At 46.8% G+C, this 27992-nt stretch overlaps 1 protein-coding gene across 3 annotated transcripts; it reads left to right on the top strand.

The window, feature by feature from the left end:
- On the top strand, window positions 1-25696 carry LOC309326041 (uncharacterized protein). 3 transcript variants are annotated; one of them, XM_081834570.1, is made up of 7 exons: window positions 1-126; window positions 17157-17284; window positions 19515-19652; window positions 20175-20337; window positions 22330-22378; window positions 23196-23594; window positions 25530-25696. In XM_081834570.1, exons 4-7 carry the CDS (start codon window positions 20207-20209, stop codon window positions 25629-25631), a joined length of 681 nt encoding a protein of 226 aa, XP_081690696.1. In that variant the 5' UTR covers window positions 1-126; window positions 17157-17284; window positions 19515-19652; window positions 20175-20206; the 3' UTR covers window positions 25632-25696. The 3 variants fall into 3 exon arrangements, with proteins under 3 accessions (XP_081690696.1, XP_081690695.1, XP_081690697.1); XM_081834569.1 differs by lacking the exon at window positions 1-126 and having other exon boundaries at window positions 17122-17284; XM_081834571.1 differs by lacking the exons at window positions 1-126; window positions 17157-17284 and having other exon boundaries at window positions 19392-19652.
- The last annotated feature ends 2296 nt before the right edge of the window (window positions 25697-27992 follow it).

Here is a 27992-nt window from a genome sequence, read left to right as displayed (position 1 = left end):
CGGAGCCTAATGGGAAAGGGACGCAACAGGTAGGAATGGCTTCGAAAACACCTATTCTAACCCACCAGGTGTGCTCAAAGATATTCAGGCAGCATCAAGCCCAATATTGGCACTCGGCGCTATCGGGTAAATGCCAGGCTCCACAGTCCCCTCAAGGGTCCACCATGGCTGGCCACCGCCCCCTGCCAGAACCTCCTTTGCTTCTTACATTCTTACCAGGGTGACAGGGACTTTGCAAGGCACCAACAGAGGCTGCAACCGCCCACTATTACCATTTAACAAATAGGGACCAATTCACCTACGAGATGGTCTTACCCCACATGTGCCCACCTGACTGCTTTGATCAGCCGAGTTGGCGCGAATACTGCTGCCACATGATACCCGTTCCACATCTGTAAGAACCCACTTTGGATCTACCAGCCTGTTGAGATCAAGCAGGTACCTTCACTGTTCTCTTTTTGACGCCTACGCAGGTGCTTCGCAGGTGGCACTGTGGGTTAAACCACAGAGCCTGGGACTTGCCGATCAGAAGGTCGGCGGTTCGAATCCCCGCGACGGAGTGAGCTCCTGTTGCTCGGTCCCTGCTCCTGCCAACCTAGCAATTCAAAAGCACGTCAAAGTGCAAGTAGATAAATAGGTACCGCTCCAGCGGAAAGGTAAATGGCGTTTCCGTGCACTGCTCTGGTTCGCCAGAAGCGGCTTAGTCATGCTGGCCACATGACACGGAAGCTGTACGCCAGCTCCCTCGGCCAGTAAAGTGAGATGAGCACCGCAACCCCAGAGCCGGTCACGACTGGACCGAACGGTCAGGGGTCGCTTTACCTTTACTTACCCAGGTGCTTTGAAAGTGAAGGTGATTTTCTGTTTTAGAAAGTTAACTTTCATCTGTTTCAAAGTAAGATTGTTGTTCCCACCCCCACCCCCTTTGCTGGTGCTCTTTTGTCTTTCGTACAGCACTGTGAGGTTTTTTTGTTTTTACTTTCAAGCGGTGTAAAATTTTTACGAAAGGAAAAAATACATTAATTTCCCCCATGGTGCCTCTGTTTTTAACTACGTTGGGGTGCCCAGAAGCATTCTGGGGGGAAAGGAGGCATCAGGCAGCTGCGTCTGCCCACCACTTGGTAAGTTTGGGGGGGGTGTCACCATTGTGATGCAGGAGGTCACACAAGGATGTGTGGGGCTAAGGCCTAACACTGACCCTGAATATCCCTATGGTTTGCAAATGTCCAGCAGTGGCTTGGGGAGTTAGGATCCTGTCAAGCTTCAAGGACTTGTCTTCCTTCCCTCCTTTGGCAGTAGATAAGCAGAACAAAGCAAATGGAGTCTCTTACCAGTTAGAGATTTTAATGATCACAGCGAGAGAACAAAGGATCCTTTCCTAGGAATGGTGGTGCTCCCAGTTAAGGGTTCCTCCCACTTCCCCTCTTGTCACCCACGTTACTTCCGCGTCCTGCAACCTGATCTCACAACCACTCTGCTTTCTGCGCCACCACCTTATCTGCTCTCCTTGACCTTTGGCTGAGCGGATGGACGCTTTCCAGCGAGAGAGTCTGTTAACTCTTCCTCTCCCATTTCTTCTCCTAGCTGTTCACCAGCCAGTTCTTCCCAACTTCGGCCTTCTGAACTACGTCCCTCTACAAACCGCTTTTCCAAATCTATACTGGGAAGATTCAGGATCCTAATCAGGAGCAGGGGAAGGGGGAGGCTCCCACTATTATTCCTCAGTGCAGCCCTCCTCAGCACAGTCCCTGACAGATCCGCACCCAACTCCATCAAAACGCAGGCTTTGTACTGTATTTTCCCGTGTATTAGACTAGGTTTCCCCCCCCCTAAAAAATAATGTCCAAAATTAGGGGGCGTCTTATACACGGATAGTGCCGAGGGTGGATTTTCTTAAATCTGAGTCCTCCAAAATAGAGGGTGTCTTATACATGGGGGCATCTTATAGACAGAAAAATACGGTATGTGTCTGATTTACTCTGGAGCTGAACTTGGAGACTTTCCACCTAGGGGTGGGCAAATCTACTAATTTTGGTTTCTTTCAGTTCTCATTCCCACCCCATCTTCAGTAAAGTTATCCACGTTTTCACATTTGTGGGGATCCCTCCCCCACAAAGTCCACTTGAAAATTCACCAGCATTTTAGTGTGAAATTCTCCCAACGTAGACGTTCTTGTGTGCAATCTGGCCTAATATTTTGGTGGTTTTGCTTACATAGGCATTTATATACAGTGGTGCCTCGCAAGACGAAATTAATCTGTTCCGTGAGGCTCTTCGTATAGCGGTTTTTTCGTCTTGCGAAGCAAGCCCATTGACAGCTTAGCAGATTAGCGCTATTAGCGGTTTAGCGGCTTTTAGCGATCAGCTGTTAAGCGGCTTATCAGCGGCTTATCAGCTGATAAGCGGCTTAGCGGCTTAGGAAAAGGGGGGGAGGGGGGAAAACCCGCAGGAACTCGCAAGACATTTTTGTCTTGCGAAGCAAGCCCATAGGGAAATTCGTTTAGCGAAGCGCCTCCAAAATGGAAAACCCTTTCGTCTAGCGGGTTTTCCGTCTTGCGAGGCGTTCGTCTTGTGGGGCACCACTGTACCTGTTTTAGGAATGTAGGAAGCTGTCAGACCATTGCTCCCTCTAGCTCAGTACTGTCTGAAATGACAGACAGTGGCTCTCTATGATTTTAGACCAGATTCCCTCCTTGAACCTGGGATCTTTTGCATGCAAGGCTGATGTTCTATCATTGAGCTTCAGCCCTCCAAATGGGTGCCGTTTTGTACACAATACTTGGCCGGAGAGGCGCATTGTGGGAAAACCAGAGCCGTGCGAATCTTGCGGGATGGTTATTTCAATTCGCACATTGCTTTCCGAAAGTGCGAAATCAGAAGATTCGCCTTTTGGTGCGAACTGAACCGAATCTCTCCCCCCGCCCCCACCATTCCCATTTTCCCTCCAAATGTCTTCTTCCTGAAAAGTTCAGGCAAAGATCTCCAAGTTTCCAGCAGGCCAACCCCAATTGGGGAGCTTTGAGGGCATCTGAACCCAGGCCAAGCCAGGCTTTGTTCAGAAGAAAGCGGAGAAGCCCCAGCTTGTTGCAACATGCATTGGGGTGGGTGAGTGGGTGGGGGGCTTAAAAACAAGCTGGTTTTAAGCATGCTGCTGTTTTGCAAGGGCTTCCATGGCAACCATGAAAGTAAACAAGCCCAAACAGCTCAAAATAGCTGCCTTCTGCAGCACGGTTATTGTCTCTGTCACTTGGCCAAAGCGGTGAGTTATGGCCAAGTGCAAATAGCCCATGGAGCGCTTGGCTCTGTTCAGTCTGTTTCGCAAGCAGCTGGAAATGCTTAAGGGGAGGGGGCTGTCCCAGAAGGAGAGCGGGGTCCAGTTAGAGTTGGGAGAGTGGAGGTAGGATGCTTTGGGGAAAGCAAGGGTTGGTGTGTTTGGGATTTGGCCTGCCTGCCAGCCAGGAAATCAAGATAGCTTGGCTCCAGAATGGATTTTGAAATGGCAGCACTATTTGGCGCTGTGGGTTAAACCACAGAGCCTAGGACTTGCTGATCAGAAGGTCGGCAGTTCGAATCCCCATGATGGGGTGAGCTCCCGTTGCTCGGTCCCTGCTCCTGCCAACCTAGCAGTTCGAAAGCACATCAAAGTGCAAGTAGATAAATAGATACCACTCTGGCAGGAAGGTAAACAGCATTTCTGTGCGCTGCTCTGGTTCGCCAGATGCGGCTTAGTCATGTTGGCCACATGACCCGGAAGCTGTCTGCAGACAAACGCTGGCTCCCTCGGCCAATAAAGTGAGATGAACGCAGCAACCCCAGAGTCGGTCACGGCTGGACCTAAAGGTCAGGGGTCCCTTTACCTTACAAGCCTTTGACAACTTGGGAACTGTTTACATACAAGAACACTTTACCCAATATATGGGCTGGTATTCCATGCTCTCTTCTTGCTCTCTCATTGGTCTGGTGCCTCGTTGTGTTCCTTGAGGGATGCTGAAGTCTGACCTAAGTCCTTAGGACCCCCAACAGCTGCTGGTTCCCTCCTCTGAGTTGCCTTTGCCCTGCCAGCCCTGGTACCCCCACCACTCAATGACAGGTAGTTTATAACCTCTAGGTTAGGTTGCTTCAATGGGTTAAACATAGGGCTGCCTCTGAAAACAGTTCAGAAACTTCAGCTGGTGCGGAATTAGGTAGCCAGGTTCCTCACCAGGGCAAGATGGTTTGAGCATATAACGCCAGTCCTGGCCTGACCGCACTGGCTGCCAATTGGTTCCACACTGGTTTTGACCTCTAAAGCCTTAAATGGCTCAGGATCACAATACTCCAAGGGCCTCCTCCCTCCTTATGGACCTACCTGGAACCTGAGATCGTCTTCTGAGGCCCATCTTCATGTGCCTCCTCCACAAGAGGTCTGGAGGGTGGCAACACAAAAACAGGGCCTTCTCTGCAGTGGCTCCCTGTCTGTGGAATGCTCTCCCCAGGGAAGTTCGCCTGGCACCTTCATTATATGCCTTCAGACACCAGGCAAAAACATTTCTCTTCAACCAGGCCTTTGGCTGATTAACATCTTATACAGCTTTTTAATGTGTTTGTGGGAGTGGGTGGGAAGGGGGGTTATTGGGTTTAGGGTTTTTCTGTTCTCAATTTTATCATGCATTTTGTGTTTTTATGTTGCACTATTATGTTGTGAACTTCCCTGAAGAAGAAGAAGAGTTTGGATTTGATATCCCGCCTTTCACTCCCCTTCAGGAGTCTCAAAGCGGCTAACATTCTCCTTTCCCTTCCTCCCCCACAACAAACACTCTGTGAGGTGAGCGAGGCTGAGAGACTTCAAAGAAGTGTGACTGGCCCAAGATCACCCAGCAGCTGCATGTGGAGGAGCGGAGACTCGAACCCAGTTCCCCAGATTACAAGACTACTGCTCTTAACCACTACACCACACTGGCTCTCACTGAGATCTATGAATGAAGGACGGTATACAAATTTGATAAATATAATGGTAATGATAACGATAACTCGAATAGCGACTGCTGTCAGAAACAGAGTCACAATCCATCTTCTCGTTACTACTATATTTAGATGGGTTTTTTTAAAACTGTCTCGTCTGATTAATTTTTCCATGCACTGCCTTGAGTGAAGGGCAATGGATATACAAATTAAGTATAGTAAATAAAGCATGACTTATTATTACATCAAAACTGTTCCAGCACCAAGGCCACATTTACCCCCTGACGCAACAAGGGTCCAAAAAAGTGCCGGTATAAATCCAAGTTGAAAACTCGGCTGCAGAAGTTGCATTGTGTTGATCCTAGATGGCGCTTCCTTCCCAAAATGCAGAATTGCAGGTCAAATGGTGCAGCGCAAATTAGCCCCCCCCCCCTCCTTTCCTCCCCCCCTCCAAAGATTGCTAGATGAACTCAGCTGTTTTCTCTTAAATCAGCTCAAAGGGGCTGCCTTTAGCATCTGTTCCTAATCCTTTTGTGAGGAAACCAATATCCTTCTGATTTTGCCATTGACTGGTGTTTCACAAGCGGTGGGGGGTTTGGCCCTCTCCTGTTTATTTCGATGGGGTTTCGGCAGGGGAACTTTCCAGAAGATCAGGGCCCTTCTGAGGAAAGCAAGCTGTGCCCTGACTATGGGGCCAGGATGAAAACACACCCACCCACCCACCCACACACACACACACACACCTGCCTCTTCCTTCATCTCATGTACCAAGATGACACTCAATTAAAGAAAATTGTCATGATACAGTGGTACCTGTATCATGATACAGTGGAGAGCCAGTGTGGTGTAGTGGTTAAGAGCAGTAGTCTCATAATCTGGGGAACCGGGTTCGCTTCCCCGCTCCTCCACATGCAGCTGCTGGGTGGCCTTGGGCCAGTCACACTTCTCTCAGCCCCACTCACCTCTCAGAGTGTTTGTTGTGGGGGAGGAAGGGAAAGGAAAATGTTAGCCGCTTTGAGACTCCTTAAAGGGAGTGAAAGGCGGAATATCAAATCCAAACTCTTCTTCTTCTTCTTCTACCTTGGGTTAAGTACTTAATTTGTTCCGGAGGTCCGTTCTTAACCTGAAACTGTTCTTAACCTGAAGCACCACTTTAGCTAATGGGGCCTCCTGCTGCTGCCGCGCTGCTGGAGCACGATTTCTGTTCTCATCCTGAAGCAAAGTTCTTAACCCAAGGTAATATTTCTGGGTTAGCGGAGTCTGTAAGCTGAAGCGTCTGTAACGTGAAGCATATGTAACCCGAGGTACCACTGTACTAAGAGTGTATTAAATCTTTTTCTTTACGCAACTGCTGTAGCCAGAATAGCCGATGCACAAATGTGGAAGGTCAAAAACAGTCCAACGAAAGAGGACTGGCAGAATAAGTTAATGGAATATGTGGAAGCAAAATAATAACAATAAAAAAAAAAATCCTTCCAGTAGCACCTTAGAGACCAACTAAGTTTGTTATTGGTATGAGCTTTCGTAATTTTTTTGTTGTTGTTTGTTTAGACTATGGCAGACCAACACGGTTACCTACCGGTAACTAGGAATATGTGGAGTCAGCAGCGCTGACTGCAAAGAAACCAGGATGAACATAAGAGAGGAGTGGGAAAACTTTGGGGCATATTTAAAGAATTACAGCAGTTACATAAATCTCTGAGTAGGACTGGGTATAGGAACAGCAGCTACATCAACTAGAAAGATATGTAGCACGACTAAGAGTAAAGAGGAACCCATGGAGAGGTGTGGGGGGATAATGTAGGATAATGAAGAACATTGTGAAATGGACCTACCAATTTACTGCAAAAGCATAAATAAAATAAAATTTAAAAAGTGTCGTGATAAAACGTCCTTGCACAAGCTGCACTAGGTTGCAGCACGCCTGTCAGATGTGACAAATAGAGACACCTTTCGATTCATTGCATTTGCAGCTGCAGAAAAATTCAGAGCCCAGGGAAAAGACGCCAAGCATTGTAAGGAAACAGGACTCTCAGTTTTACCAGGTAAAGGGACAATTTTCTGGTCCCTTGCAAATCACTCAGTCTGTTTCAGATTCTTTTTAAATGTGTCACAACATGATCCTAACTGTCTTCACCCAGAAGTAACTCCTATCAAACTAGCCACGAAGCGTTGCCGTATTAATGATGCCTCTGCTCTTCTTGCTATCAATTTTCAAAATTCAATAGAAGACGTGATAAAGTTACGCATGAGCTTAGCTGGTTAGAAGCAGCTCAGACAGGGATACTCTCCATGTAAGAGGTGGTCCAGTCCTGTTCTGCAGAACGCAGCGCCAATCCGAAATATCCTACTAATGCAATTTGCTGGGCATGCTGCAAATTACCTTTCCATGCGAGGATTACAAGAATTGTGGAGGGAAGGGATTAGGAAAAATTCACAGTGTCAGGGTCGGGCCAGCACAATTGGATCTGGTTTTTTCTTCCTTTTTATTTTCCCGTTTTCTGGTTTTATTGGAAGTCATAGCTGAGTTGACCTGGAAACCCAAATGTGCATTGGGGTGGGGACAACCACTTAGTGGGGAAGGTTTCCTTACAATGTGGTAAAAATGAAAAACCGTTGAATTAATTTTAATATCCCACAGGGTAACGGAAAAAGCGAGGCACCTGGCTAGGGTTGTGAAATTTCCAAACTTTGAGAGAAACCAGAGAAGCAAAGGGACTTTCCTGAGTAGGTTTCTTTCCAAGACGGAAGGATCTGAATGCACACCTGGGCGACACACCTGGCATTCCTCCACCTGGCTCTTTGGGGCTTTCCTTCTTTTAACATTTATGAAGATCTGGCTATAATTTCCATTCTCGGCCAGTGTGCCAAATGCCTGGAAAGTGGTATAGAAAGAGAGGATGTTGTTGCCCTTCCCCCAGTTAAAATCTGATAAAATGGGCCTGATTAAGGAATATTAGTTGGAAAGAGGAGATCCTGTTGCAGATGCTTTTGCACTGCAGCTCAGAAATAAAGAAGTTCTCCCCAACTAAACTAAAAATAATATCTTTTTTTTTAGTTTAGTTTAAGGCAAGGGTAAGAAGCCTGCATCCTTCCAGATATTGCTGGAATCCAACTCCCATCATCCTTCACCTTTATCCAGGCTGCCTGTGGCTGATGGAAGTGGGAGTCCAACAACATATGGAGAGCTGTTCAGGTTTTGTTGGGATCCTGCTTCCATCAGCCGCATCTGGCATGGCCAATAGGAGTGGGAGCCGGTTATGTACTCAGTTGAATAGGATCCAAAATGCAGCAGTCTGATTGGTCCTAGAACAATAGGATTCAGAATGCAGCAGTCTGATTGGTCCTAGAACAATAGAACCCAGAATGCGGCAGTCTGATTGATCCACAGGAGCCACCCAATCCAGCTCCAGGTGGAAGTGAATCCGCAACCTGATTGGGGCCCATTGTGTAAATAATGTATATAAAGCAGACATTCTGGGGGAACTTCCATTCCTCCTCACCACTATGAGCTGAATAAAGTGCATGAAATCCACTCTTGACGAGTATATTTCACTGGCGACGAAGGTGGGATCCTGCTGACCTGACCGCCACACACAGCACCGCAGCACCGCCACCTGCCGTACTGCTGCCTCGCACCGTGTATCCAGGCTTCAGCTCCGGGCCCCAAGGAACTCAGAATGGCAACCGACAGCAGCTTCTCACCATTCAACCCAGTATTCGGAGACTGAGAAGCGTACGCCTCCCATTTCACCTTCCTCCTAGAAGCCAAAGGGGTCACCAACGAAGAAGACGCCATGAAGAGGGCGATATTCTTCAGTGTCTGCAGAGAGGAGACATTCGAAATCGCCCGGACTCTCCTTGCACCTGAAGGCATTGCTACTGTTCCTTACAATACAATAATGGAATGGCTGAAGGGGCACTGCTCGCCACAACCCTCAGTGGTGGCTCATCGAAATGCCTTCTACACAAAGCGGCAAGCCCCTGGGGAAACCATAACTGGGTTTGAGACCTCTCTCCACCAAGCCGCCTGGTTCTGCAACTTCTCAGAGTTGGAGAACATGCTTCGTGACTGCCTCGTTGGTGGCCTGAAGGATGAGAAGCTGCAACGATGCCTCTACGCTAAGAAGGACCTAACGTTCCAGGTCGCTCTGGAGGAGGCCCTGGCAACTAAAGCTGCCGAGAGGTTGATGCAAGAGGCACAGCCGAGCCAGCCGTCCCAACCGAGGGTCCACCACGAAGACCTCACTGATGACCCAGGATCCAACAGGGAGGAGGTGCACTGAGTTCAGCAGCGCACTCAAGCAGCGCACAGACCACAGCTGCCTCAACAAGAAGAAGGGAACTGCGCAAGCTGCAAGGAGAGTCACGAGAGGAGAACCTGCCGTTTCCACCTTCAGGTGTCTTTTGAAAGTAAAATAGTTGTTTCTTGCCTTGACATCACAGGGCAGGAGCCACTACCGAGAAGGTCCTCTGCCTGGTTCCCTGTAACCCCACTTCTCACAGTGAGGGAACCGCCAGAAGGCCCTCAGTGTCCGGGCTGGATGATGGGGGTGGAGACGCTCCTTCAGGTATACAGGACCAAGGCCATTTAGGGCCGTTTAGGGCTTTAAAGGTCAGCACCAACACTTTGAATTGCACTCAGAAATGTACTGGGAGCCAATGAAGATCTTTCAGGATCGCTGTTATATAGTCTCGGCAGCCACTCCCAGTCACCAGTCAAGCTGCCGCATTCTGGATTGATTGCAGTTTCCGAGTTACCTTCAAAGATAGCCCCACATAGAGTGCATTGCAGTAGTCCAAGCAATATTTTCACCCAGGCTGCAAACCTTTATGGGGGAGCAGAGGCCCTTCAGAATTCATACCCCCAGTTGGGCTGTAGGTCAGCCATGGGGTAAATGTGTCATCTGGCTGTAGCCTAAGCTATAATAATGTAAAGGTAAAGGTACCCCTGCCCGTACGGGCCAGTCTTGACAGACTCTGGGGTTGTGCGCTCATCTCACTCTATAGGCCGGGTGCCAGCGCTGTCCGCAGACACTTCCGGGTCACGTGGCCAGCGTGACGAAGCTGCATCTGGCGAGCCAGCACCAGCGCAGCACACGGAAACGCCGTTTACCTTCCCGCTAGTAAGCGGTCCCTATTTATCTACTTGCACCCGGGGGTGCTTTCGAACTGCTAGGTTGGCAGGCGCTGGGACCGAACGACGGGAGCGCACCCCGCCGCGGGGATTCGAACCGCCGACCTTTCGATCGGCAAGTCCTAGGCGCTGAGGCTTTAACCCACAGCGCCACCTGAGTGGATGCTTTTTGCACAATCTCCCATCAAGTCTTGCTCAAGGTGCATGGTGGAGAAGTCAGTGCAATACAACCTTATCTATCCTCATTCTTTCTCCAATGCCAAATGCTCTACTTCTGATTTCTGAGTCATCTTCTTTCTGCTTCCTTCTTTTATGATGAACGTCCGCATGTATGCCTCCATTCGCCCTAGACATCTTGCTAGTTTCTTCCTCAAGTTTCTTTTAACAGAAGCAAGGTCTGTGCTCCCTCTGCTGGCCTGATTAGGAATGACATTGGTGTATATAGTTCCAGTTACAGATAGGTAGCCGTGTTGGTCTGCCATAGTCAAAACAAAACAAATTACTTCCAGTAGCACCTTAAAGACCAACTAAGTCAGTTCTTGGTATGAGCTTTCGTGTGCATGCACACTTCTTCAGATACACTGAAACAGAAGTCACCAGACCCTTCTATATAGTGAGAAGGTGGGGAGGGGTATTACTCAGAAGGGTGGTGGGAATGGGTGATTGGCAGATGGCTGTGATGAGCCTGTTGACGACTCTTAACGACTGCAATAGGTCTTACAGGAAAAAGCAAGGGGTGAAAAGGTGAAAAATGGCTTTGTCATGTATAATGAGATAAGAATCCAAGGTCTTTGTTCAGACCAGGTTTCTCCATGGTTTTAAGTTTGGTGATAAGTTGTAATTCAGCAGCTTCTCTTTCCAGTCTATTTCTGAAATTCCTTTGTAGTAAAACAGCTACTTTGAGATCTTGTATAGAATGTCCTGGGAGGTTGAAGTGTTCTCCTACTGGTTTCTCTGTCTTGTGATTCCTGATGTCCGATTTATGTCCGTTTATTCTTTGGCGTAAGGTTTGGCCTGTTTGTCCAATATAGAGAGCTGAAGGACACTGTTGGCATTTGATGGCATACACAATGTTAGACGATGAGCGATTAAATAGTCCTGAGATGGTATGTGTGATGTTGTTGGGGCCAGTAATGGTGTTGTCCGGGTGTATGTGGCAGCAAAGTTGGCATCTGGGTTTATTGCAGGCTCTGGTGCCAGTGTCCGTGTTAGGTCTGGTTGTAGTATTATTGTGGGTTAGGAGTTGTTTAAGACTGGGTGGCTGTCTGTAGGCAATGAAAGGTCTTCCTCCCAGAGCTTGAGAAAGAGAACTGTCATTGTCCAGGAGAGGTTGTAGATCTCTGATGATGCGTTGTACTGTTTGGTGTATATAGGACTGACAAGATGAAACAGCAAAACCTTTAGCATATTAACTCGGAAGAAATCTGGCTGTGTTCAGCAGGGCTTATGTTCAGGAAAGTGTGTGCAGGGTTGCCGCTCCTGGTGCCATTAGTTAAAGTTAAAGATAGGACCAAAATTTAGAATGAAATTTGGTTGTTTCAAAAAGTTCAGACTTGGAAGAATGCCACCAAGAAATTAAAATTTAAGCCTTGATGTATGTCCAGGCAATCACGTTCAGTAACAGTTTACCAAGTTCAAGACTGCTTCTAAAAAGCCCTTAAACCAAACAGTAAAGATAATTCAGAATGCTGAGGAGTATTTGTGCTCTAAAAAGTCAGGAAGTTAGAGAGTACATGTTCAGCCCGGACACTGAGGTCCAGCTCCAAGGGCCTTCTGGCAGTTCCCTCATTGCAAGAAGTGAGGTTACAGGGCAGAGGGCCTTCTTGGTGGTGGCGCCCACCCTGTAGAATGCCCTCCCATCAGATGTCAAGGAGATAAGCAATTATCTGACTTTTAGAAGACATCTGAAGGCAGCCCTGTTTAGGGAAGTTTTTTAATGTTTGATGTTTTATAGTGTTTTTAATATTCTGTTGGGAGCCGCCCAGAGTGGCTGGGGAAACCCAGCCAGATGGGCAGGGTATCCATAAATAATAATAATAATTATTATTATTATTATTATTATTATTATTATTATTATTATTATTAGCTGTTTGAGAGTGGAACAGACTCCCTCAGACTCCTTGTTGGTTTTTAAGCAGAGGGGTTTTGACTAGAAGACCCTCGGGGTCCCCTCCAACTCTACCATTCTATGATTCCTGGACTCAGCACATGCTCAGAGGCACCTGGTTTCTTAATTCCTAGCCACAATTTTGCACCTCAGGAGGGACCCCAGGGTTGCAGTAAAAACGAAAGAACAAGCCTGAGCACTTGGGCCCTGAGCCTTCCCTGAAAGCTCTTCCATGCGACTTGCTCCAGTTATTGCCATTGGCCTTGTGCCCATCGCTCTGCGCACAGAGATGCATTTGCACCTCTTCTGCAGGCTGATGTACACTTAGGCAACACTGCTCCCGCGAGGTTATTAATAGGTTTCCTGAACATTTCCTGCCTTGAGATGCTTCCTCCCCAGCAGGGAGAGAAGGGCCTTGGGATTCTTCCTTCTCCTGGCTTATGCTTCACGTTGACCTTCCGTCTCAAGGTTGGTACTTTCAAAGCTTACAATGTGCAGCGCCAGTTACCTCAAGCAAGAACAGCTTTTCAACAGGAACTCATCAGCTGTAGGAGAGTCGCATTATTTCAGAAGCAGCCCAGGAAGCAAATAAAGTAAATAAATGGTGAGAAGAACCATCTTCATCTGGACACATAGTCAACAGACCCTGGACACCTTCCACCAGAAATTCAATGATTTTCACCCCACAATCAACCTAACAATGAATCAATCTATGCAAGAAATACATTTTTTGGACTATAAAAATACAGGATGGACGCATAGACACCACCTTATACCGTAAACCAACTGACTGACAAACATATCTACATGCCTCTAGCTACCATCCCAAACATACCAAACAGTCCATTGTATATAGCCAGGCACTACGTTACAGCCGCATCTGTTCCAATTCTACAGACAGAGATTCTCACCTAAGAGATCTACAGCAAACCTTTTTAGAACTAAAATACCCAGCAGATGAAGTTAGACAACAGATCAACAGAGCCAGACTGATACCCAGAGAGAACTTGCTGCAAGACAGACCCAAAAAAGAAAATAACAGAACACCTCTAGTCATCACATATAGCTCCCAAGTTAAAACAGTACAACGCATCATCAGAGATCTACAACCTCTCCTGGACAATGACAGTTCTCTTTCTCAAGCTCTGGGAGGAAGACCTTTCATTGCCTACAGACAGCCACCCAATCTTAAACAACTCCTAACCCACAATAATACTACAACCAGACCTAACACGGACACTGGCACCAGAGCCTGCAATAAACCCAGATGCCAACTTTGCTGCCACATACACCCGGACAACACCATTACTGGCCCCAACAACATCACACATACCATCTCAGGACTATTTAATTGCTCATCGTCTAACATTGTGTATGCCATCAAATGCCAACAGTGTCCTTCAGCTCTCTATATTGGACAAACAGGCCAAACCTTACGCCAAAGAATAAACGGACATAAATCGGACATCAGGAATCACAAGACAGAGAAACCAGTAGGAGAACACTTCAATCTCCCAGGACATTCTATACAAGATCTGAAAGTAGCTGTTCTTTTCAAAGGAATTTCAGAAATAGACTGGAAAGAGAAGCTGCTGAATTGCAACTTATTACCAAACTTAAAACCATGGAGAGACCTGGTCTGAACAAAGACATTGGATTCTTATCTCATTATACATGACAAAGCCATTTTTCACCTTCTCACCCCTTGCTTTTTCCTGTAAGACCTATTGCAGTCGTTAAGAGTCGTCAACAGGCTCATCACAGCTATCTGCCAATCACCCATTCCCACCACCCTTCTGAGTAATACCCCTCCCCACCTTCTCACTATATAGAAGGGTCTGGTGACTTCTGTTTCAGTGTATCTGAAGAAGTGTGCATGCACACGAAAGCTCATACCAAGAACTAACTTAGTTGGTCTTTAAGGTGCTACTGGAAGGAATTTTTTTTCTTTTATTTTGTTTTGACTATGGCAGACCAACACGGCTACCTATCTGTAACTGGAAAGTATGGAGTTATCTGACTGACGAGTCAAGGAGATAAGTAACTATACAACCTTTAGAAGATGTCTGAAGGCAGCCCTGTATAGGCAAGTTTGTAAATGTGCAATGTTTTATTATGTTTTGATATACAATCTTACCTCGGGCTACAGACGCTTCAGGTTGCGTTTTTTCGGGTTACGCACCCGCTGAAACCCGGAAGTACCGGAATGGGTTACTTCCAGGTTTCGGCGGTCGCACATGTGCAGAAGTGCGAAATGACAGCCCGTGCGTGCACAGACACGCCGCTGCGGGTTGCGAATGTGCATGGATCACGTTCACAACCCAAGCATCCACTGTATGTTGGAAACTGCCTAGAGTGGCTGGTGCATTACAGTATTTACAGTATTATTATTATTATTATTATTATTATTATTATTAAAAGGACATCCCTGTTTTCATCAGAGAAATGCTGGAGGGTATGAGGTTAATCCAGAATGGGTGGGAAATGGAAAAACCCAATTAATTAGGAACTCTGAGTCTGAATTTTTATATATATATAAATATTTTTTATTAAGTTTTAGAGATAACAACAAACAAGAAAAAGAAAAAGAAATACACAAAAATACAAAGTTATAAAACACATAAGAAAAAAAATAGTTTCAAAAAAGGAAAGAAAAAACACATTTTTTTTAAAAAAGAAGAAAAAACACAAAAATCCCTCTTTTTACTTCTCATCTTTGATTCACTTATTTTCTTGACTTCCTCACATCTCCCTTTTTCATCCCTGTTGAAAAATTAATTCAGCAAATTCATATCCTATTAATTTGTCTAATTATCCATCCAATCTTATTTTCAGCCTCGTTGCTAGAACCCCTTCAATTCATTTCAATGCCATTAGCATTCAAAAATTTTACAATATTTCTGTAAGTAAATTTTAAATTTCTTCCAGTCTTCTTCCACCGACTCTTCTCCCTGGTCTCGGATTCTGCCAGTCATTTCCGCCATCTCCATATATCTCTGAGTCTGAAATTTTATATAGAGAGATTTCAGTAGAAGTGGATGTGAAAACAGCACTCCTGAGATTGTTATAGGTTCACTAAGGAAAAGGACATTTCCGTGCAATCATTTATTGGCAAGGAACAGAGACCCCGTGGGCGGAGCTAAAGCATTTCCAGATTCCGTGCCCATGTAAACAAAGATCAGTGGTTCTGAATAAGTCATTTACAGTCATACCTCGGGTTGCGAACACTGCGGTTTGTGTGTTTTCGGGTTACGGACCGCGCTGAACCCGGAAGTACCAGAACGGGTTTCAGTGCTCTCGCATGCACAGAAACACTAAATCATGCTTTGCGCATGCACAGAAATGCCAAATCGCATCATGCATGTGCACAGATGCGGCTGCAGTTGCGAACGTGCCTCCCACACAGATCACGTTCGCAACCCGAGGTATGACTGTATACTGTATATCTCTATTTAAAGTAGAGATTGCAAAGATGGCACTCTCCAAATTTTGATGGGCTGCAGCTCCCATCACCCCTGACTGCTGGCCATGCTGGGAAGGGTTGATGGGAGTTGAAGATACAGTGGTGCCTCGCAAGACGAAAAGAATCCGTTCTGCGAGTCTCTTCGTCTAGCATTTTTTTTGTCTTGCGAAGCAAGCCCATTGACGGCTTAGCGGATTAGCGCTATTAGCGGTTTAGCGGCTTTTAGCGGCTTATCGGCTTATCAGATAAGCGGCTTAGCGGCTTAGAAAAAGGGGGGGGGAGGAAAAAAAACCCCGCAGGAACTCGCAAGACATTTTCGTCTTGCGAAGCAAGCCCATAGGAAATTCGTTTTGCGAAGCACCTCCAAAACGGAAAACTCTTTCGTCTAGCAAGTTTTCCGTCTTGCGAGGCATTCATCTTGCGGGGCACCACTGTAACAGCATCTGTTTCTAAACCAACCAACCAACCAACCTCTTCCTCCATCCCCATTCCACTCCCCAAAATGATACACAACACTGCCTAAATTAGGATCCTGCAATGCCTGGTAGAGCCGATCTTTAGATCAGATAGAACTAGGGTGGAAGAGAAAGCTTTTCAGATATTCCCATCTACAGAAGATTGTGATGCCCTGGCAGTCTGTGTTGCAGCAGCAACATTAGGCACCACTACGCTTTTTTCAAAAAAAAAGTATGTTTCGTTTGCTGTACGTCTGCATTTAGCTGATAACTTTTGGTTCCTTAACAAGGAGCCAATAATTATGGAAATGACTTTTGGGGGCTGGAGAAATCTCAGTGGGGAAAATGACAGGGAGCCAAGTGATCTGAAACGCAGTAGTAGGTTGTGACAAGAAAAAATATTCAGTAGCTGGGTGTTTCAGTCTAAATGGGGGCAGACAGTTCTCTGTCCTTCCCGGATGGAGAAATGGGAAATTTCAGAAGCAGCGTTCAACAGATGGTGCTCTCCCTCGTTCTTTTGCAACAACCTCTGAGATCCAAGCTTTCGTCAAGAAACCAGGGGAAATGGAGTTTGAAGTCTCAGACCAGAGGCGGGCAATTGAAATTAAAGAGATATGTATCATTGCACAAGGCGAACACATGTTTATTTGGGCCTGCACTCAGCACAAGCCAAACCGTGTGTGTGTGTGTGTGTGTGTGTGTGTGTGTGTGTGTGTGTGTGTCTCTCTCTCTCTCTCTCTCTCTCTCTCACACACACACACACACACACACAGTGCTTTTTTCTGGGTGGATGCAGGGGTACGCATACCCCTAAATATTTTGTCAATCTTTGTACTTTTGTCCATTTACTGTATTTGTTTTTCCCTATTTGAACTATAAAACGGCGATTTTCTTGAGTCAAAATGAGAGTCCCCCCTAAACATTGTGGGTGTTGTGGTTTTTTTAAGCACTCTGTGTGTGTGTGTAAAATCAGGAACTCCATGAAGCTGGGGGTGGGGGGTGGCAGCGGGGAATGAAGCCAGGAAACATCACTAATTATTTTATTTTTTAACAGATTGCAAGCACAAACAAGACTGTGTAAACGAAACTAGAAATGCTACTGTCAAAACAGGACCCTGTTTTTTTAAAAAAAAAACCAAATGCCACCACAACAAAAACAGTGCTTATTCCTTATGACTGAAGGTGAGAGCGGCCCTTTCCCACCAACCTCACTCTGTCCTCAGCCTGCCTGTCTCCCTGCTTATAATCACTTCAGCTGCTTTGCCTGGCTGCCAACTTCCTGGCTTCTTAACCTCAGCGCTGCTCTCCTCGAATTAATTGGGGAAGAGAGAAAACTAGTATCAGTTGCCTCGGCCTCCACCTGCATTTGTTTCTGGCTCCACCTGCTGTTGGTGGCCTTCCATCCCACCATCCCTAATGGGTACCAGCCTCCACGGATTCCTTTAGTCACCAGCCATTTGTGTCTCCTAAGCAGCCCATAGCCCTTCTTGGTTAGGCACCTGTAACCATCGTCCTCCTTAACAGCAGTGGCGTTGTCGCACCTCACCCCAAACTTGTGCGACTCCAGGGGTCCCAGGTGCTAACCCAGGGTTCGTGTTTCCTTTGGAATGAGGCACAGCAGAGACTGCGGTGCCTTTAGGATATACGATTTATTTATACATATGTAACTACCAGCCAGTTAAGGGAGAGATGCCCACCCATTTGTCGTCTGGCACAGAGCCACTTCCTTAATGATCTGTACTTAGAGGGTCATTATCACACCAGGAAGCTGTTAGAATTCCTGCTCCGTGATTGCAGTCATGGGAATGTTGTCTTTTACATGATGGTATATGTTTTGACTCCAAAGAGTGGGAGGTGACAGAGACAGGATGCTTGTGTTACTATGTTCTGTGAAGTGGGACCTTGTATTTTGTTCTCTCTCTTCGCTGTCTGATGCTAGAGACAGAGGGAGCCATGTTGCAGTGCTTCGTGTGTGTTTATATGTAAATAAAGTAGATTAGCCAAAATGCTGAGTTGCTGAGGTCTGTTAAGGAAGCTGTGCAAACTCTGCGGATCCCTAAGTGTGCCGATGTCTGTTGGCATCAGTTGCTGTGATGTTCAGGCTGAAGAAAGCTTATGAAGCTCCCAAACGATCGACCAGGAGGGAGAGAACATGTCAGTCAGGCATGTGTCTCTACCAGGGTCCTACTCGAGTGTAGGCTGAGCTCCTGACAACAGCTAGCCTGGCTATTCCAGGATTTTGAATCCTTGCTTAGATTTTAACACTTACTGTAACCAGGAATTAGAAGGGTCTCGGCATGCGGCTTACACCCCTCCCCAAATTATAACAGCGTGTTGAACTTCATTATTTTCTAAAAGGCTGTGTCTGGATCCAGCCCCCTAAGTGAGAAATGAGCGCTGCACCTCTTCACCAATTTCTCACTATAGTATAGTCTTTCCAAGTTAAGGAAACCATTGGCTAGGACCAGGAAGAGCTTTAGGCTTAAGTTTTTGAGTTTTTGCTTACTAGCACAATCCTGTTGTCAAAGTTCTTCCTCCTTCCCCTTTCCACACCCTGAACAAAGGACATTCCTGGACAATGAATAGCCAGCAAGGATATTCTTTTGGTGCCCCAATGGCCCTCTTGTTAACATATTAACATCAGCTATTTGTGCCTCAAAGCTCTTAGAATCATAAAGTGAGAACAGACCCAAAATAAATAAAATAAAATTCCTAGCGTTATGAGAATCCTCCATCAGAGACCACTAAATTTTCAAACTTGGGTCTCCAGCTGTTGTTGGACTACAACTCCCATCATCCCTGGCCACTGGTCCTGCTAGCTAGGAGTGATGGGAGTTGTAGTCCATCAACAGCTGGGGTCCCAAGTTTGAGAAATGCTATACATGGTTTCCACACACAAATAGCTCAACCTGCACAAGCCAAGGGTAAATTTACTATCAAAGAAGTAGCTCCAATATAACTCAAGTAAGCCTTATGCCCAAGTATCCCACATTAGAAAGAAATCAGAGGATTAGATCGAAATTACGTAAATCCGTTTTAGTTCCCATCACTATCAAGTACAGTGGTACCTCGGGTTACAGACGCTTCAGGTTACAGACTCCGCTAACCCAGAAATAGTACCTCGGGTTAAGAACTTTGCTTCAGGATGAGAACAGAAATTGTGCAGTGTGGCGCAGCAGCAGGAGGAGGCCCCATTAGCTAAAGTGGTGCTTCAGGTTAAGAACAGTTTCAGGTTAAGAACAGACCTCCAGAACGAATTAAGTTCTTAACCCAAGGTACCGCTGTAGTGGGGTTTGCAGATCCGACCAAAGCCCCTCCCCCACAAGAAAACCCGAGCTTTCTCTCTCTCCTCTCAAGCTCTGCCATTGCTGTTCTCAAGGCCTAACTTTTAATGTTTAATTGGATCCCAAAGTCAGTGGACTTTGCCCACCTGGTTGCTGCAGCTAAACAGCCCAGACAAAAGACAAGAAACTGGAAGTCCCCACCTGGAGAAGTCTTCAGGATGCTTTTGCCGTGCTCCAGTGCGGGCTAGGAAACCAACCGTTGGCAGGTAAGTACCGTGGTCTGTTAACCATCTCAAACAAATAAATAAATCGTTTCCTCCTGTGTCTATACCATCCCTTCTCCAAGGCACTCAGAGCGGACCTTCAAAGGTTCCACATTAACCTCAAAGAGCCGTCAGGGAGGCTGTGGGAGGGAGTTGCCTTGTAGCCCCCAAGCAACTTTCATGCCTGTAATGGGATTCAAACTCAGAGCTTCTTTGTCTGAGCTCAAGGAAAGCCAGTCTAGAGTCCTACAGATGTCGTTGCACTCTAGCTCCGATCAACCTTAGCCAATGGTAAGAGATTGATAACTTTCTTGTCCATGGTTTTTGTCTCACCCTCTTCTAAAGCCATCCACATCGGTGGCCGCCAGTACTTTTTGTGGGAGCAAACTGGTTTTTAATCCATTTTAACATCTCTCCCCATCCTTCTCCCCTTTTAAAGCACCTCCTTCAACCTTCCTTGATATCTGGTTTGTTAGAATGTCTTGAATTCGTACCTTCAGAAGCTTCTTTTTAATATACCACCAGGTGTGAGGATTCAATGATGCTAATTTGCTGACATGGACAGAAGTCCCAGCGTGAGATCACGGGCTTCCCAGAGATTGTCAAATACTTTGGAGTCGCCGGGGAGAAAACAGAATTTTGGACCTGCACCTCTGGGAAGAAAGTCCGTTTCGGAATTAGTGGTTCAGTAAGGAGAATGCCTTTAGCATTTTTTTAAGAGTGGCTTTAATTACTTATTTCCTGGTGTTGCTTTTTTCCTTGGCTTTCTTTGATAGGTAAAGTGTTATTTTGCTATACAAGCAACGCAAACTGAAAATGAAAGGGCATCAATCACTAAAGCCCAAGAAACAGTCTCAATAAGGGGGAATTCATCGACAACCCTCATGCCACCTCCGAACAGCAAGAAAAAGCAGGGAAACTTTTAACTAACTGTGCAGGGGATCTCAGCCGAACGTTGCTTATTTTGAATAGCATTACTGGAGGAGCTTGGCCACGGGATAAGGAATTTCTGGATAAGACAGCATGATAGTAACCAAATGCTTTGCGGAGACTCTGTTTTAATCCCGGTTCCAGCTGAGGGGAAAAACAGCCTCTGAAAAGTGAAAGATAATCCACATACCTCTCAAACTGTTCCACCATAACCCCAAACACAGCCTCTCCCTTCCCTTCCCACTAAATTACTGGTGGTCCAGGAACAGCAACAACAAATGGCTAGAGAGAGATGGAGGTGGGGTTCAATTCTCTCAATTTGTCCCTTTCCCTTTGTGTTGGCTAATAGCATGCCAGGGTGCAGGGACATACAGTGGTACCTCGGGTTACAGACACTTCAGGTTACGTACGCTTCAGGTTACAGACTCCGCTAACCCAGAAATAGTACCTCGGGTTAAGAACTTTGCTTCAGGATGAGAACAGAAATCGTGCTCCGGCGGCGCGGCAGCAGTGAGAGGCCCCATTAGCTAAAGTGGTGCTTCAGGGTAAGAACAGTTTCAGGTTAAGAATGGACCTCTGGAACGAATTAAGTACTTAACCCGAGGCACCGCTGTATGGAAGATGTAGTTCTCATAAGGCACAGGTGGGGAACCTGTGGCACTTTGGGTAGTGTTACCAGACGTCCCCGTTTCCCAGGGACAGTCCCCAGATTAGACTAAGTCCCTGGACAAATTCCATCCCCGGAATGTCCCCGGATTTCATCTCATGTCCCTGGGAAACACAACAGTGGCAGTCTCAGCAGCCCGGAGCGGTTGGCTCTGGCTGGCTTCAGGAGCTGCTCAGAAGTTCCCATATGATGGTGGGGCAGGGGCTCTAAGATGCAGCTTCCAGGCTGCCTCCACCTTCCCTGACTCCAGCAACTAAGCTGCGAAGGGAGGCTTCAAGCTGTCTATCGGAGCAGCCTCTCAAATCCTACTTGTGTGCAAGCAGGAGCGGGCAAGGATATCTCAGCTGTGAAGGGAGGCTTCACGCTGCCTATCAGAGCTTGTGTGCAAGCAGGAGGGGGCAGGGATATCTCAGTTAGGCAACAGGAAGCCTCTTTTTCCAGCTGAGAGATCCCTGCTCCCTCCTGCTTGCACGCAGGTAGGAGTTGGGATGGGGCTGCTCCAAAAGGCAGTGTGAAGCCTCCCTTCCCAGTTGAGGGATCCCCACCCCCTCCTGCCTGCACATAAGTAGGAATGGGATTGGGGCTGCTCCAATGGGAAGGGAGGCATTGGGCTGCCCGAGCCTCACCACCGCCTCCACTCTCGGCCCTCCTTCTCCGCCTTCCATGCCTGACCCACCGCACACTGCTTCCCCACCGAAGAACCAACAACTCAGGGGCTGCCCAGGGTCATGGAGAAAGGAGATAGAAGCCTCGGAGGAAGGGGAAATGTGGTGGTTTAGTTCAAGGTGGTGGCCGCCCCATCGCTGCAGCATCACTGTCCCGAACGCGTAGTAATTAATTAATTAATTAATTAATTAAAGTGTCCCCCAGATTCATTGAAAAAAATCTGGTAACCTTAACTTTGGGTGCTGTTGGACACCAACTCCCATAAAACCTAGCCAGCACTTGGCGGAAGTGATGGGAGATGTCATCCCAAGTGGCCATGAGTTCCACAGGTCAGCCAGTCCTGTCCTAAGGGCTCCCCAGGGAGGTGGTATGACTGGTTCGTTTTTGTTTCCCTGAGGTCTGTTTTCCTTATTGTAGGTATCAGAATATATCAGAAAATGCTTCCACAACTGAAGAGAAGTCAAAGGTGAGCGAGAAGGCCGAAGAGGTTTAAGTTAGACTGTGAACTGCCCTGAAATCTTTGGATGAAAGGCGGTATATAAATTTCATAAATTGACCTATTCCTCCCTCACCTCAACAGCATACGAATCAATATGGCTATCCTGACCCAGCAATGTCCTCTCACACACAGACAAACCACACTGCAACAAAAACTCTGCCTCCCTCTTGACACTCTGCTTCTTTTGCAGAATATATATTTAAATAAAACTTCCTCTTCCACAAAATTCAAAGGGTGCAGGGGTTTCGCTTCAGAATTTAGAAGACATAGAAAGGCAGTTTTTTAAAAAAACTGTTTAAAGTTTTATTATGTTTTTCCATATGTTGGAAGCCGATGGGTGAGGTACAATTATTATTATTATTATTATTATTATTATTATTATTATTATTATTATTATTATTATTTAGGGCATTGGCACCTGAACAGAGGCACCAGGTTGCCGCCAAGATTGTGGGGGCCCAACAGCCTTTAAACAAATATTGAGGGGACCGACATGCCTTTGGCCCCTAGAGTTGGCACACCTGGACCCAAATATGGAGTTCAGGGGGGTGGATAATGTTGAAAATAAATGGGTATTAAAAAAATAGCTGTCCAGATCATGAATAATCATGGCAAGGAGAGTCATTCAAGTGTAACAGGTCACCTGACTGGAGAGTGAAATTCGAAGCGAGACAAGGTTAAACATTGCAGGACGAGTCTTTTGCCCCAGTGGCATGTGCTAAAATAACAGTATATATGGGATATATGGTGTAGCCGGTAAGCCTGTTCTTTGTTACGGTTTCAGGTCCTAGAGAGAAGGCTTCTGCAGAAGGCCCCAGCGCATGGGTCTGGCCCCAAATCAGACGTCATCCAAAACAATGACCCCAGAGCCCCCGGGAGCAGATCCGCGGAGAATTTTACCCTCCGACAAACCAGAGAAGTGAAGAGCAAGAGCTGTGATTCTCAGGCTAGCTTTGACTCCCGAAGAGCTGCATCCTCACCAAGCCTTAACGGATTCCTTGCCGTAACTTCAGCTGCTGACCTTCCTAGGAAGAGCCAGGTCACATCCAGGAAAATGGCAGCCACCCAACAGCCAAGCGCTGGGTCCAAGCCTGCTTCCTTGCTCCTTTCCCAGGGAAACAGCAGAAGAGAGGGGAAGTACGACGTCGTCACCCACCTGCAAGAAAACAAATCGGACAGCGAGGTGGGTGCCCTTTCTTATTCCAAAGAGCGTGAGGGAGGGGCAAGAATCCTGAAAGATACTCAGAGTCGAGTGTGGATTTTATGCTCTTTATTCAGCTTATAAGGGATGTGGGTGGCGCTGTGGGTTAAACCACAGAGCCTAGGACTTGCCGATCAGAAGGTCGGCGGTTCGAACCCCCGTGACGGGGTCAGCTCCCGTTGCTCAGTCCCAGCTCCTGCCAACCTAGCAGCTTGAAAGCACATCAAAGTGCAAGTAGATAAATAGGTACCGCTCTGGTGGGAAGGTGAACGGCATTTTCATGTGCTGCTCTGGTTCACCAGAAGCGGCTTAGTCATGCTGGCCACATGACCTGGAAGCTGTACGCCGGCTCCCTCGGCCAATAAAGCGCCGCAACCCCAGAGACAACCACGACTGGACCTAATGGTCAGGGGTCCCTTTACCTTTACCTTATTCAGCTCATAGTAGTGAGGGAATGAAAGTTCCCCCAAAATATCTGCTTTATATACATTATTTACACAATGGGTCCCACGTGATTGGCTAATTCCGGGATTCTCCTGTAGGCCAATCAGGTTGCGGATTCACTTCCACCTGGAGCTGGATTGGGTGGCTCCTGTGGACCAATCATTCTGCATTCTGAATCCTATTGTTCTAGGACCAATCAGGCTGCTGCATTTTGGATCCTATTCAACTCAGTAGATAACAAATCCTGTCTGAAATCTTGGAAAGCTATGGCCAGTTAGTGTTTACAGTACTGAGACAGTTGGACCCAGTGGGCTAACTTATACTAAGGCAGCTTCCCAGGTCCCATTTTCAATCATAGCTCAGCTGGTAGAGCATGAGACTCTTTAATCTCAGGATTGTGGGTTCGAATCCCATGTTCGGTCAAAGATTCCTACGTTGAAGGGGGTTGGGCTAGATGACTGGCGTGATCCCTTCCAACATGTATGATTCTGTGAATCCCTGGACTACAGTTTTAAAGGATGAGGTATCAGCTGTTGGGAAAGGGATAGGAAAGACTTGGCCTGAGTGAGAAAACACATGTTCAGATGTTAGACCTGTTGAAATCAACACACCTCGTTTAATGTGTTCTGTTTCTTCATGAGGTCTCGAGACTTCAGCAAGTGACTTCACACCATGCCCATTGGCCTCATTTTTTTAAAATGATATTTATTAAAGTTTCAAGAGAATTACAAAAATGAAAAAAGGAAAAAGAAAACAAAAAATACAAAGTACAGAAAAAGTAAAAAAACAATTAAAAACATTTCAATCTTTCTGTGTCTTATCTTTCATTTACTTATTTCCCTGACCTCCTCACACCTCCCTCTTTTGTATTCTAGTTCAATAGTTGTTTCAGCAAGTCCTTACCCTTTTTGCATTTATCTTAATACTTTATCGTAGTATATTATAACTTTACAATTTTTTACATGTTGACAATCCGTTTTTACATATCTCTTAACAACATTATTGCTAAAACCACTTCGCTTCATTCCAACCTCCCTCTAACATTCCTTAATCTTACAATGTTTCTGTAAATAAACTTTAAATTTCTTCCAATCTTCTTCTACCGACTCTTCTCCCTGGTCTCGGATTCTTCCAGTCATTTTCGCCAGTTCCATGTACTCCATCACCTTCATCTGCCATTCTTCCCGGGTGGGTAGATCTTGTGTCTTCCAATACTTCGCGATGAGTATTCTTGCTGCTGTTGTTGCATACATAAAGAAAGTTCTTTCCTTCTTTGGCACCAATTGTCCGACCATGCCCAGGAGAAAGGCCTCTGGTTTTTTCAAGAAAGTATATTTAAATACCTTTTTCATTTCGTTATAAATCATCTCCCAGAAAGCCTTAATCCTTGGTCACGTCCACCAAAGGTGAAAGAATGTACCTTGCCCATTGGCCTCATAACACACCTTGTCTTGTCACTTTATCACCATCCAGGAAGCGCTACTCACAAGGAGAAAGAAGGCGTCTCCTCTCCCTTCGACAACGCTTGGTGCAGCTGCTACCTGCGCCTCAAGAAAAGTCAACAGCTGTGAGTGAACTAATCTGTTTTGGTCCCTGGGGGGGAATCCTTCCTTTTCGCAACCATGATCTGGTCAAGATTTGGCATACAATCATACCTCGGGTTATATGTGCTTCAGTTTGAGCGTTTTCAAGTTACGCTCCATGGCGACCCGGAAGTAATGGAGCACGTTACTTCTGGGTTTCGCCGCATGCGCAGACACTCAAAATGGCGTCACGCACATGCACGGAAGCGGCAAAACACAACCCATGCACGCACAGACACGCAGTCATGTCTTACGTGTTACTCAGGATGCGAACGGGGCTCCGGAACGGATTCTGTTCGCATCCAGAGGTACCACTGTAATGACCTGTCCCCAAGCAATCGTGTCACCTCAAGAACCTGTAAAGGTAAAGGGACCCCTGACCATTAGGTCCAGTCACAGGCGACTCTGGGGTTGCGGCGCTCATCTCGCTTTACTGTCTGAGGGAGCCGGCGTACAGCTTCCGGGTCATGTGGCCAGCATGACTAAGCCACTTCTGGTGAACCAGAGCAGTGCACGGAAACGCTGTTTACCTTCCCGCTGGAGTGGTACCTATTTATCTACTTGCACTTTGACGTGCTTTCAAACTGCTAGGTTGGCAGGAGCAGGGACCGAGCAACGGGAGCTCACCCCATCACGGGGATTTGAACCACCATCCTTCTGATCGGCAAGCCCTAGGCTCAATGGTTTAGACCACAGAGCCCACCCATGTCCCTTGTTGTTGTTTTTGTTTAGTCGTTTAGACTAGAGCACGCCAGGCACTCCTGTCTTCCACTGCCTCCCACAGTTTGGTCAGACTCATGTTTGTAGCTTCGAGAACACTGTCCAACCATCTCGTCCTCTGTCGTCCCCTTCTCCTTGTGCCCTCCATCTTTCCCAACATCAGGGTCTTTTCCAGGGAGTCTTCTCTTCTCATGAGGTGGCCAAAGTACTGGAGCCTCAGCTTCAGGATCTGTCCTTCCAGTGAGCACTCAGGGCTGATTTCCTTCAGAATGGAGAGGTTTGATCTTCTTGCAGTCCATGGGACTCTCAAGAGTCTCCTCCAGCACCATAATTCAAAAGCATCAATTCTTCGGCGATCAGCCTTCTTTATGGTCCAGCTCTCACTTCCATACATCACTACTGGGAAAACCATGGCTTTAACTATACGGACCTTTGTTGGCAAGGTGATGTCTCTGCTTTGTTGGCAAAGTGATGTCTCAAGGTGATGTCCCACGTCCCTTACCCTTGCTTACCCTTTTGCATCACTTGAAGAATTTTATAAACTCATTAAAAATACCAAGGTGGGGAGGGGGGAAAGGAAAAACTTGGTGTTCCCCCACACTGCACAACAACCACAGATCTTGCTAGAAAAGACAACAGGACTTTTATGATTGAAGTGCTGTTCTATTCTCACCAATTTATCGGCGGGGTTTCTATTAAAATGTTGTTAGAGCAATCACCATTGAGAAAGCTCAGAGTGCCACCTGGTGGGGAATGTGCTGTTTGCTTTTCCTGGAAATCCTAATTCAGGGATGGGGAACTTGTGGTCCTCCATACATTGTTGGACTCCAACTACCATAATATTGTGTGAAGGCAATAGCCCTCCCATGTTTGGCCACCTCTTCTGTGGCTATGAGTGTGGAAGAAGATTGTTACTCCCAAACGCATCCATTCATCGGAAGTGTGTTTGCCCTGTTCACAGCTACTGAGGCATGTGTGGAGGTCGGGCACGATTCTGCTTCTCCTTTCCATGCCATCAGGGCAGGACTTTGGGGCAGAGGTCCATGGCCCCACGCAACAGAGCAAGACCGGCCCACCCATGAGGCAAAGTGAGACGACTGTCTCAGGCAGCAAGACCCACAGGGACGGCAAATCCCACTGCAGAGATTTATCTACTTGTTCCTGATGTAAATCTTCCCTCACCCCTTCTTCCCTGGCAGGGAAGGGAGGGACGCCATTTTGTTGCTTGCCTTAGGCGCCAAAATGTCTTGGGCCAGTCCTGCAACAGAGTGAACAGGAGGGCCCGCAAACGCAGCAAAGTGCAATTATTATTATTATTATTATTAAATTTACATACCGCCCTTCATCAAAATATCTCAGGGCGGTTCATGGTTTGAAGTAATAGTGAAGTAATAGACATTGGCATCTATGTGGAGAGAGGGGGGCATGAGACCATTATGTCCGGAGTCTAACATTATGTTGTTTAGGGAAGTTTTCAATGTTTGATGTTTTATTGCACTTTTAATTCTGTTCGGAGCCTCCCAGAGTGGTGCGCACCGACCCCTCTCGCTCTCCAGGCTGCAGGAAGCTATCCGCAAGCCTTGCGCACCCGGGGGGAGTTCCCCCAGGCGCGCAAGGCTTGTGGGCAGCAGCC

The sequence above is a fragment of the Podarcis erhardii genome (genome assembly GCF_964252035.2).
Source record: "Podarcis erhardii genome assembly, chromosome: 12".
NCBI classification, from domain to species: domain Eukaryota; kingdom Metazoa; phylum Chordata; class Lepidosauria; order Squamata; family Lacertidae; genus Podarcis; species Podarcis erhardii.
Note: the sequence above shows the minus strand (reverse complement) of the source record. Positions and strands in the feature narration are given on the sequence as shown.